At 37.0% G+C, this 13473-nt stretch overlaps 1 protein-coding gene across 1 annotated transcript in view; it reads left to right on the top strand.

The window, feature by feature from the left end:
- Positions 1-2949: 2949 nt before the first annotated feature.
- C5H12orf50 (chromosome 5 C12orf50 homolog) overlaps positions 2950-13473 on the top strand; it is a 28636-nt gene continuing 18112 nt past the window's right edge. The window contains exons 1-3 of the mRNA XM_052641334.1: positions 2950-3003; positions 4989-5108; positions 5453-5573. Of these exons, the coding sequence (XP_052497294.1) occupies positions 2950-3003; positions 4989-5108; positions 5453-5573 (295 nt within the window). The remainder of the gene's footprint in view (positions 3004-4988; positions 5109-5452; positions 5574-13473) is intronic.

The following is a 13473-nucleotide window of genomic DNA, read 5'->3' as shown; positions in this document are numbered from 1 at the left end:
TAATAGTAGCCTTTCTCACTGAAGCAAGTAGTCTGGAATAGGGACTTTTGATTACTGCCATCTTTTAGGTGCTTTGACAAAGCCCAAGTCTCATTTCTATAATTGTCTTATCTGCAGGCATCAAAGTGCTCAGCATTTTCCTGATTTAGCCCTCAGAAAATTAAACTACTATATTTCACTTGGAAGTATCTATGTATAAGGGAATTCCCAAAGAATAAAATATCCCTCAAAAAAAAGTCACTGTTTTTTGATTGCTGGATTCAGAGGGGAGGGAGGGAAGAAGAGATCTGCCATACAAAAATATTTACTTTTTCTTTTACTATCTTTGGCTTTCTCATAAGAAAAATAAATAAAAAAGGGCCTCGGGGATGGGCAGGGGGGGGGGGGGGGCGGGCAGGCGGGGGTGCAGTGGCTGAAAACACCTAATGGGAGATCTTGAGACCAGAAAGGCCATAACATTGCATAGTCAAAAACCAGTGACTTTTTGTTCCTCCACGGGAGTCCTAAACTAAGAGCTTGTTTCATGGGACTCAAGGGACGACAATGAAATAACTTAAAACTTGCAACTGTCATTTCCCAAACTGCCAGAGAATCTTTTAGGTCCAACCTTCTATAGTTTCTGAAGATCACCTTCCAAAATATTCCACTTGCTGTTTGAAAGTAGCAGCAAAGCTAAACCATATTTTAAGAAGCACTCTATTTCTAATGCTTTGATTTCATCAGTGCCTGGAGTAAAGCCTCCAGCAGAAACGAGGTAGTCCAACACTAGGGGGAGCCACTGGCCCAGTTCACACTCGCAGTCTGGACTTCCGCTCTGACTGACAATGAGCAGCCCGCCCCTTTGATTCTCATAAGTCTGAAGGGCCAGCAAGGACTGACTGCCAGCCCCAGTACTTAAAAGCGGTGTTACAGGATTACACAATCTGGAAGAAAGACTTTTTTCTCTAATGTGTTAGTGTTCTGGCATGAACCAAAAATGAAATATACAGTGCAGAGTATATCTTGGCCAACACACTCAAAAAACAAAATTTGCAGGCCTACCCTGAGTTGTGCAGGCAAATTTCTCATAACTCTACTTTACTCATTACAGAGAGAAAAGTCATCCTAGGTATGGTCATAGCTTTCCCTGAAAAACTAGAAGGAATTTCACAACAGGAAAGAAATGAAGAGAATAAGGAAAAAGTAGGGAAAAGAGGATAGAAAGAAAGAAAGGAAAGGACAAGAGAGTTGGAAAAAAAAGAAAATGAAATTAGGGCTCCAGGCATGCTAAAGACTACCAAAATTCACAGATCTATTCACAATGACCAAAAAAAAAAAAAAAAAAATCCCCTTGTGGGTTTGTGTTTTTGCTGTTTCTAATGGAACATAGTTGTTCAAAACTAATTTCAAGAGATAAAACATTTTTTCAGCCTTTCTCCTATGTAAAACATGGATTTTCACAATGGCTTTAATCGTGATGTTAATGTAATCATGCGATAATAGTGTTTGGTAACACTATTTGATTATAGTGCAATGCAGCTAGCTGTAAGTTCCTATGTGGAGAGGAAGTTTATCTGGAGGCAAAGACCACTTACAGCTATTTCTTAGGGGTGTTTCTCCCAGTAAGCTATGTGCTTGAGATGGGTGCATTGTTATTCTAGAATTAGAAGGTAGGGCAAAACAAAAGTTGAGATATTAGGTTTTTCTATATATCATTGCTAATATTTTCAAGGATTTAAGTTAAGTCTTTATTTTCTACTTCATTTACTTTCAGTGCTGCATGGCTCTTCTTTTTATTTTTGACTTTATTATTTTCCCTTATTTACAATTATAATTCTTTTATAAATTTTAGCATACTTTCTAGATTTTTATTCTAAAGCAGTGTACTCAAGTTCATACCAACTTAGTCTGTTTCACTTAACCAAAGTGAATATATGTCTTGATCTTATAAATTTCTGATTAAAAGTACAAAGGTATTTAAAAATACATGTTGATCTATTGTAATTTCTCATCTCTATGGCATCTCCTAAATTACCTACTATGAATTTTTTTATTAATTTCTTCTAGGTTCTAGTTTTTAGTAAAGATATTAAGATGAAGAAAGATCTGAATAACTGCTGATTGAAATGTCTCATTCTGAGAATTGGAGTACTTCACTTTGCTTTCAACAAATTATCAAAATTTGCAAGCATCTGGAAACTTACTGCTATAGGAAGAAGCTATTTCCCTTTTAATGATGGATGAAGAATGAATGGACTATAGCTATAAGATGAATAAGTAGTCCAACTTATTTTCAGGTACTATTAAATATCCCAATCTGAATGCTTTTTTTCCCAAATCAGTGGATAGTGGTGAGTACATAATTTTGTTTTCATCTTAAAATAAATATAGCATATTTACTTATATAAAAATTTTAGTTTTGTTTTCAACTCGTACATAGAAATGAGTCTAGAAAATAATTAACTTGTAAAATATGTAATATTTCCTAATTATGAAAGTATGAGCTAGTTTATTTTCCATATTTAATCAGAACATTGAAAGATAAAATATACTGTTTTATTTGTATTAGCTTTTTCCAGTTAATAACTTAATTGAGTAACAGAAATACTGTACAGTATTCACTAAGGTAAACTAGCCTACAGTTAGATGTGAGGTCATTTATGATGAGCAAATAATGAATTAGGTAACAATGAGGAAAATTCTGGAAGTTTGAGTTTGTGTGCTTACTAGCAACCACTTTCAACATTTCTGCAAAGCTAGAGAAGGTATCTTCTAATTTAAATTTCTTTAAGAATTATCTATTGTGTAATATACTGTCAACAGGAGGTCAGTTTTAAAGGAATACTACTGATAGCCTGAAAGACTGTGGAAAAGAAATTCTTTTTCCCCTTACACACTGATAGTTCTTATATTTGCATTCCTGCAATTCTTATATTAAAAAACATTGGATTAGCAGCAAGAGAGTTGAAAATGGCAGAAGTTGGGAATGACTGCTATTTCTTTTTTAATTCCACATGCATAAAGGTAAATATTGTACAACTTATGGTACGTATTCCACATGCTTAAGCTTTTTAGTAGAACGAAGGAAAATATGGCAACAGTTTATTTGCATTGCTGAGTCAAAATTTACTATTTTCCCACAAAATATTGTACATACTTAAAATATGAAGTAAAACCTTATCATGTATTTTTGATATGTTGAGTTTCTCTGAGGAAATCTGATAATATTTAAAATTATCTGAAACTATCCTTCTATATGCCAGTTACAAGCCTATGGCTATTTAATCCTCATGTGGCACTTTTGCCTATATTATGGCTCCTTGAAACATCAAATTACTAATATTAAAGCATATGATATTTTGGTTAATGTGATTCCAGTCATACATATTCAAATAGTTAAATTCAGCTTCACTATCAAACTCAGTTTAATAAATCTAATTGATTCCTTATTATGGAATTTATTAATGAATTTATTGAATTTTCCTCTGTCAAAGTAATAGTAAATAATTAATATCATGGAAAAGGCAAAAAATAATACAAATTGGCCAAATAAGAATTCAAGTTTATAAAGTTAAAATGGGAAAAAATGTCTAAGTGATTTGGATTAGTGGATCTCAATGAAGCCAAATAAATGTAGAAATTCAATGTTTGGAGCTTCATGTTCATGTCAGAATGAACCCAGTGAAAGACATGGTGTGTATGGTTTGAAGCATTTCATCTCTGCTAGGACAACTGAATAGAGTCAGCCTCTTAGACTGTAGGAATTAGATCCACTTCCATTACCTGTTACCTTAAGATTAAACCCTGGGATGATGATAAATAATAGAATTTATGTTCTGTGTGGGCAGAGAGTTTTGTCTGTTTCACTGCTATATCCTCAAATTCTACGTTATCAATAAATAATTAAATGAAAAAAAAATAATAGCAATTACATTACCTTATCTCCCCTAATTTTTACAACAGTATGTGAGAAGGGCATTTTACTCCGTTTTTACAGATGAGGAAACTGAGGCACAGAGAGTGAGTAATGGATTGATTTTGTGACTATGGGCAAAATAGAGTCAGGCATTCAAATCCTGGTTTATCTGGTTTCTGCCTGCTATCCAGGTCTATGAGATCTACAGACCCACCTTAAAAAGGAGAGAGTGAAGACAGACAGTAAGAAGGTGGGGAAAAAAAATAATAAGGAACAACCCTGAAACCTGTCAAAAAAGGGATGAGCTTAATAGGATATGTTTACTTTTATTCTATGTCACCCACCCCTCTGCTGAAAAAGACAATGACCTGCTGTTTTCCCAGCTGTTGATCTATGTGTAAAAGATAAAAGATAAGAAAAAATAGCAGCCCATTCAAATAATCCACATTTGCTTTTGTTGAGATATAATGATGTAAATGTATACATATATATGTGTGTATAACTTAGCACAATGTGCTAAATATTTAAAATTCCACAATAAAAAAGTTTAAACTCCGTTCACTTTCCCTCTATAAGCACACTGAACAGTACGTCCCTAATCTGAGTAAGAAAATACTTATCTAATAAAAGTTATGATTAATAGAGATAATCTCTGCAATTAGAATATGGATGATGATTCTTAAAAATAATTCTGGCTTTATAAGGAAAATTAGATCCCTCTGTCATTAGATTGTGATCAAGAGGGTCACTGACCTTTTTATATATTTATCCTTGTGAAGTTGCTCAGTCATGTCTGACTCTTTGCAACCCCATGGACTGTAGCCTACCAGGTTCCACCATCCATGGGATCTTCCAGGCAAGAATATGAGAATTTTATCAGTGACTTATGGAATGTACTATTTAATCATTAGATTATTTTATCAGTCTCACTAAAATTAGATACTTTGCTAAAATTTAGACTTGATGGTCTTGGATTTGTAGTGTTTTTTAATTTTAATTTGATCTCATACTTTATTTAATTGATAAGTAATCTATTGTTAAATACTGACATTCATATATTGAGTTTTCTACACTGTTTACTTTTTTCTTTTAGGGTTCCCAGTGCCGATTCCGACACTGTGAAGAGGCCCTTGGCAGTGATACAGTGTGCTCGTTATGGAGAGAGGGAAAATGTTTAGATCCACTTTGCAGATTTAGACACATGGAAATGCAGGTAGAATTATTCAACATTATCATGTTTGTTATAAGCATCTCCTTCCGATAATATTGAACTCTGTACTCTTACAACACAATAGAAAAGAAATTGTTCTTTCCTCCAATGACTTAATTTTAGGCATTTTACACTTTGCTCAACTTAAATTCTTAAAAAAATGGGCAAATGTGTTTGAGGAGTACCCATTGCATCTTTAAATAACAGAGCTTAGAAATGAAGCCTAGAAACACACATAATCGTCAATCAGCAATTACAGTAGTTGTTGTAATGTTGTGTTGCAGCACATTGTATTTACTGTGATTACGGCATCTCATCATTACATTTGCCTCACCTCCTTTATCTAGCAAAACTGCAGTATTTCATGCTTCTGGGAAACTCAACCTCTTGGTTGTGTGAAGATCAGTTGTATCTTTTATCACAGCAAACCTCGAAATATCAATGGATTATTTTTGCCACCAAGTAGCAGTGAGTATATTCTTTGAATAACATGGTTATACCATATTATAATCTGATTTTGGAATAGCAGCATAGAATGACACATTAAATAAAGTATGGCAAGGTGAGTAATACAGTGTAATTACCAGTGGATGATTTAGGGTGGTTATATCAAGAATTACGAGAATGAGCCATCAAGTAACTAACCAAATGGAATGGCCAGAGTTAGTTAAATTTTCTCTGACCGTGTTTCTAAAGTGGATTTTAGTCATGTGAAAAGTGAGATGACTGCTGCCCTCACTGGATAGAGGGGAGCTATCTCAGCAACTCATCACATGACTAGAGCAAAGGTAGGAGATTCTGGCCTCACCACTGCTCCCTGTAAATGTGCAGAAACCTCTCATACATGGGGAGAGCAAGGGCATGCTCTGGTTTGCACGCTTCTGCTTCTAGAAGAGCAGCTGGATGTGTGGTTCTTCCTAAGACTTCATTTGTGGGGAAAATGCAATCCCATTGTTGCTAAATAAGTGGCACCCTTCAAACCAACTAAACGCTACTGAGACTCTACTTTGTGGTGAACCTTAAACTAAGTTATGGGAAAGGGGTACAGAAGACACCATGTCCTATAACAGTAAATGGCAAGAACTTTGAAAAGTTGGGAGAGTCAGGTTTCATGGATGCTATAGCCGCTTCACTCTCCTGCTATGGGCACCGTATTTCTTATAATGGAATTATTCTAGAAATGAGTTTACAGAATATCAGTCTTTTGTATTTGAAAATTTGGCTTCAGATAATCCTTGGCAAATGAATGATTAAAAACCATGTCTCTTTGTTATAGTCTTCTGGAAAATGCTGCTCTCAGAGCATTCATCATACATGTAATACCTGGATCAATGTTTTTCTTCACTAGACTGTAAACATCACAAGGATGGGGCTCATAGCTAGTTTCCCTACCAATGCTTAGCACAATGTCAGGACCCAGATGCTCAGTAAAATTGGATGCTTGGATAGATGGATAGGACAGATGGGTAGAAGGTAGGAGAAGAAGGGGATGACAGAGGATGAGATGGTTGGATGGTATCAATGACTTAATGGACATGAGCTTGAGGAAGCTCCAGGAGTTGGTGATGGACAGGGAAGCCTGGTGTACTGCAGTCCATGGGGTCACAGAGTCGGACATGACTGAGTAAACTGACCTGATAGATGTATAGATGACTACTGAAGGTAACCTACTGGGATGAAAGTTATTACACCTACTAAGTGGTTAACTTGGTCCCATTGGTTAACATCTAGTGTGATTTTATTTCATTAAGAACATTGTATTAAATTCTCTCTATATAGTGTGCTAGCCTACTTCCTAGTGGTCTATGGGTAAAGTTGCTGTCTTTCAAACTAATTATTTCAGTACTAGAAGAAAGACTGCATCTCTGAGGGCAAAGGAAAGGTAGAATGTCTCTGGAACAAATAGTGAGCTGCCCACTGTAAGACATGTCCTCAGCTAAGTTCTCTACGGATACATTTCATTATTCTCTTATATTAGGCATAGAATCTGGGGGTCAAAAATAGATTCTGGCTCTTCTGGAAGTCTCAACTTCTTCAACACATGTCAAAACTGCTCCTGACTCTTGGAATAAGCTTTCCCCTCTCTTGATAGGGTCAAACCAGATCCATGCACTGGTTTTGGAAGGACCAGATGCTTCTCCTAGCCGTTCTATTCCCATCATGAGAGGAGATAAGCTCTGCTTTCTCTTTGCCACTTCCCTATCATTTTCTCAGATATATTTCTTCACTACATCTATTGTTTGTCTGACTCCTCCCTATAGAATGAAAATTCTGTAAGAACAGGAATCTTTGTTTACTGATAAATCCCAACCACCAAACATAGAAACAGAGTATTACCTTTCACATAGTGGCCAATTCTATTCCAGGAAGTCCTGAAAAGAATTTATTCAGGTTAAGTAAGGTAACTATTTGTTTTCTGCCCAGGCACATTTTTGTGCTTTAGGAAAGAGGATTCAATTTCCAGGCTGTAGGAAACTACTACCCTGGAGGAGGAAATGGCAGTATTCTTGCCTGGAGAATCCCATGGACTGAAGCCTGGCAGGCTACAGTCCATGGGGTTGCAAAGGTCAGACACAACTTAGTGACTATACCACCACCACCACAGAAAACTACTAAGCTCACTTGAATTATATATTGAATTACTGCATCATCTATTCATTCTAAGAATATTTCAATACCTCAAAAGTTATAATGTGATCTTTTATAGACCTAATATTTCCTAAAATATTTCCAGGAACATCTACCTACCAAGGTTCATATTAACCGAAACCAGGAAAATAAATCATCTCACCTTAGATAAAAATTAAGTTATGAAGTTATAACTTTATTAAAATCTACCTTTATGTTTCAGTGGGTACATGTGATTAACAAATTTAGGGTAGGATTATGACAGAGATTTTTTGGTAGCAAAATACATGGCATTGTGTAATTCATGTGTAAGTTTGTGTCCAGTTAAAATAAGATAAAATCTAGGTATTTAAATGCATAAACTATGTCCATCAGAGAAGGCAATGGGACCCCATTCCAGTACTCTTGCCTGGAAAATCCCATGGACTGAGGAGCCTGGTGGGCTGCAGTCCGTGGGGTCTCTGAGTCGGACTCGACTAAGTGACTTCACTTTCACTTTTCACTTTCATGCATTGGAGAAGGAAATGGCAACCCACTCCAGTGTTCTTGCCTGGAGAATCCCAGGGACGGGGGAGCCTGGTGGGCTGCCGTCTATGGGGCTGCACAGAGTCGGACACGACTGAAGTGACTTAGCAGCAGCAGCAGCAGCAACAGCATGTGGTCCATATTAAGTAGGTGAGTTGCAGCTGCAGCAATGCTATCTAAGTTACCAGCTGTGCTCTTCCAGAATGAGGTGTTTGCCGAAAGCAATTTCCCATTAGTTAATTTGCCATTGTCTGTTATCTTTAAGGACTAAGTTCAATTATCAGGAGTCTGACATTTTTTTGTCTGGACGTGTAAAACTGCCAGTTAGTCTTTTTACAGTTTAAACTTTAACCTGCTAACAAATCTAAAAACAGGTCTTGGACTCTCTTGCAAAAGATTTCACTTAAATGTTGCTAAACCAGACATTTTCAAAGGTGGCCTAATCCCTCTGGTTATCATCTCGAAGTTTAGAAGCAAATAGCTATTAACACCAAATGATAGTGCTAAGAAAAACATAGCTCAGTTAACATTTGCTCTAATTATAAGAATTTGCTAGGCATTTCTGAGTACATTTTGCATTTTCTTTGTGAGCTTGGTCGGTTCTTATTCTTTCTCCCATGGTACGCAGTAGATGTTAGTGTACCCAAAGTGTTCCTCTTAAGAAACTCCTTAAATTTTGCTAAGGAACAATTTATTCAAAACAGAGTAGCTCAAACATTGAAGCAAATGCTCATCTCCTTGATTATTTGCCATGTTATTCTAAAATGAATACCTGAAAGGATAATTTGATTTTTGTTTATTCTGAGTCACTGTCTTGGAGATGCCTTGGACAACTGACTATTTGACCACATTAAATGGAGCTTGGGTTGGCTCACTTTACAAGGTCTTGCCTAAATGAATATGTGTACATGACCTTTTCATTATGTCTTAAAAAACCATTGTCTCATGTTTTTTTAAATAATCTAACAAACACCTTGACTTGAATATTTGAGTCAGTAAAACACAGACTAGTTTTGTGTGTGTGTGTAGATAAGACACATAGTAAGATAACTGTTAATAGTTATAAGAGGAAAAACTGTTCACATCAGTTCTTTCTTCTTTGGTGAAAGGGGAGTGGTGTTGAGCAAGTGTCTTAAACCAAATGATGGTTACCTCTGTAATAATTTGGGCTTGGATGGGAGACTCCTCCTCCTAACTGGACACTGTCTGCTCTCATCGATGAGCATGGTACTTCTGGAAGTAAGAGTAGGTACTCCCTGCTGGCTCAGCTGGTAAAGAACCCATCTGCCAATGCAGGAGATGCAGGAGACTGGATTTGATCCCTGGGTCGGGAAGATCCCCTGGAGAGGAAATGGCAACCCACTCCAGTATTCTTGCCTGGGAAATTCCATGGACAGAGGAGCCTGGCAGGCTACAGTCCATGGGGTCACAAAGTGTCAGACACGACTAAGCACATGCGTGCTTCATACTCAAGTATTAGTTCCCAGGCCTAACATTTGTTAGTCATGTCTGAGATGTCCACAGACTTTCTTTTTAAGACTTTATAAACTAAAAATGTAATCGATTTTTTTAAAAAAAAATGAAGTAGGATTATGAGAAATGAGAAAATCTCATACCCACAGTTTTCAAATAATATGAGTTTTCTGTGTGGCACCCCTATGCTGAGTACTCTGCATGCCTAATTTTATTTAATCCTCACAAAAATCTGAAAAGTAGTATTCTTATTGTACAGATGAGAAAAATGAAGTCTAGACAGGTTAAATATCTTAGGTGACATAATATATCTCATAACTAGAGGTACCTGACTTCAAACACAATTCTGACTCTAAAACTGCCTAACAACCCCAGCCTTGGCATTTCAAGTATAACCAGTCTTTTTGGTAATTTGAGTGGATCCACCCACGAGACCACCTAATCTGGCTTCCTCCTTCTAAGCGGCAAATGCTCTTCCACCCTACCCCACAGTCTTTCTTTCGAAGCTATTAAGATTGTTTACATGTAATAAAAGATGCCCTTTCCTCTTTGATTTACATTAAACAGTAGAATACTTCTAACATTTCTGATTTATGTGTATTTCCATTAAATATGTTTTCTTCTTTCTTTCTCTTTTTCTGTTTACTTCTGGCCACACATAGGTGGGGCTCGTTCCCTTTAACCATCTGAATCCAGGAAGACCCAGAATCATATTTCTCAAACCTGGCTCCCCTTTAGAATTATCTGGGGAGCTTGAAACAATAGCAGTAACTAAAAAAAAAAAAAGAACAACCCAACCCATCCCCCCAAACCATTCCTATCACAACTTAGTTCAGTTCAGTTGCTCAGTCCTGTCCAACTCTTTGCGACCCCATGAACTGCAGCAGGCCAGGCCTCCCTGTCCATCACCAACTCCCAGAGTCTACCCAAACTCATGTCCATTGAGTCAGTGATGCCATCCAACCATCTCATCCTCTGTCATCCCCTTCTCCTCCTGCCTTCAATCTTTCCCAGCATCAGGGTCTTTTCAAATGAGTCAGCTCTTCACATCAGGTGGCCACAATATTGGAGTTTCAGCTTCAACATCAGTCCTTCCAATGAACACCCAGGACTGATCCCATTTAGGATGGACTGGTTGGATCTCCTTGCAATCCAAGGGACTCTCAAGAGTCTTCTCTAACACCACAGTTCAAAAGCATCAATTCTTCTGTGCTCAGCTTTCTTTATAGTCCAACTCTCACATCCATACATGACCACTGGAAAAACCATAGCCTTGACTAGACGGACCTTTGTTGACAAAGTAATGTCTCTGCTTTTTAATATGCTGTCTAGGTTGGTCAAAACTTTCACTCCAAGGAGTAAGCCTGTTTTAATTTCATGGCTGCAATCACCATCTGCAGTGATTTTGGAGCCCCCAAAAATAAAGTCTGACACTGTTACCACTGTTTCTCCATCTATTTGCCATAAAGTGATGGGACTGGATGCCATGATCTTCGTTTTCTGAATGTTGAGCTTTAAGCCAACTTTTTCACTCTCCTCTTTCACTTGCATCAAGAGGCTCTTTAGTTCCTCTTTGCTTTCTGCCATAAGGGTGGTGTCATCTGCATATCTGAGGTTATTGATATTTCTCCTGGCAATCTTGATTCCAGCTTGTGCTTCCTCCAGCCCAGCATTTCTCATGATGCATTCTGCGTAGAAGTTAAATAAGCAGGGTGATGATATACAGCCTTGATGTACTCCTTTTCCTATTTCCTATCACCACTTAAGCCAACAGTTAAATTCATGAGTGTTAGAGCTGAGCCCTTAGTGTACTTTTCTAGCTCCAGCTTTTTATTTCAAAAATGTTCAACCGACAAAAATGTTGCAGAATAGTTCAATGAACACCTAACCGTGTACTCTTCACTGGGATTCACCAATTTATCAATTTATTTTCTCTTCTCCATTTTACTTACATATACACAAAAAATGTACAAACATATATTTCTATCCTTGTTTTTGAACCATTTGAATGTTAGTTACAAATATCATGGCACTTTATCTCTAAATGCATTGACATAGATCTCCTATGTTTAACAACACTCTCAGATATAACCATGGGCTTCTGAAGTGGTGCTAGTCCCACCTACCAGTGCAGAGATGCAGGTTTGATCCCCCTGGAGTAGGAAATGGCAAGCTGCTCCATTATTTTTGCTGGAAAATCCCATGGACAGAGGAGTCTGATGGGTGATAGTCCATGGGGCCACAAAGAGTTGGATGCAGCTAAGCACACGTATACCTAACCACACTACACACAACCATCACATATAGAAAATTTATTTACATATCCCACTATTATTGAATAATACTTTAGTATTTATCATCTATTTATGTTATTTTTAGCCTTTGGTAAGTACAGACCTTGCTCTTGTGAACATTAAATCAAAATAGACCACAAAGACCTAAATATGAGCTAAAATAATAAAATTCTTATAAGAAACTATAGACTACTCAAACAATTCTTAGTTATGACACCAAAAGAAAAACAAGCAGTAAAAAAATTAGTTGGATTTCATCAAATTAGAAACTTTTGTGTTTCAAAGAATATAATCAAGAAAGTAAAAATGCAACCCACAGAACGAGAGAAAATATTTGCATCTTTTATATAAGCATTTTATATCCAGAATATATGAAGAACTCTTGCAGCTCAGTAATATAAAGACAATTCCATTGCAAAATGGGGAAAGAATCTGAATATACATTTCTCAAAGATATAAAAATGGCTAAAAGATACATACCTCTGAATGCAGAGTTCCAAAGAATAGTGAGGAGAGATAAGAAAGACTTCGTCAGTGATCAATGCAAAGAAATAAAGAAAACAATAGACTTGGAAAGACTAGAGATCTCTTCAAGAAAATTAGAGACACCAAGTGAACATTTCATGCAAAGTTGGGCACAATAAAGGACAGAAATGGTATGGATTTAACAGAAGCAGAAGATGTTAAGAAGAGGTGGTAAAACTACATGAAGAACTATACGAAAAAGATCTTAAACCCAGATAACCACAATGGTGTGATCACTCACCAAGAGCCAGACATCCTGGAATGCAAAGTCAAGTGGGCCTTAGGAAGCATCACTACAAACAAAGCTAGTGGAGGTGGTTGAATTCCAGTTGAGCTATTTCAAATCCTAAAAGATGATTCTGTTAAAGTGCTGCACTCAAGATGCCAGCAAATTTGGAAAACTCAGCAGTTGCCACAGGACTGCAAAAGGTCAGTTTTCATTCCAATCACAAAGGCAATGCCAAAGGATGTTCATACTACTGCACAATTGCACTCATCTCACATGCTAGCAAAGTAATATTCAAAATTTCCAAGTCAGGCTTCAACAGTATGTGAACCAAGAACTTCCAGATGTTCAAGCTGTATTTAGAAAAGGCAGAGGAACCAGAGATCAAATTGCCAACATCTGTTGAATCATAGAAAAAGCAAGAAAATTCCAGAAAAACACCTACTTCTACTTCATTGACTACACTAAAGCCTATGACTGTGTGGATCACAACAAACTGGAAAATTCTTCAAGAGGTGGGAATGCCAGAACACCTTACCTGCCTTCTGAGAAATCTGTATGCAGGTCAAGAAGCAACAGTTAGAACTGGACATGGGACAACAGACTGGTTCCAAATTGGTAAAGGAGTACCTCAAAGCTGTATATTGTCACCTTGCTTATTTAACTTATATGCAGAGTATATCATGCAAAATGCCAG

This window comes from Budorcas taxicolor, chromosome 5, assembly GCF_023091745.1.
Source record: "Budorcas taxicolor isolate Tak-1 chromosome 5, Takin1.1, whole genome shotgun sequence".
NCBI lineage: Eukaryota > Metazoa > Chordata > Mammalia > Artiodactyla > Bovidae > Budorcas > Budorcas taxicolor.
This window is presented reverse-complemented; position numbering and strand designations above follow the sequence as displayed.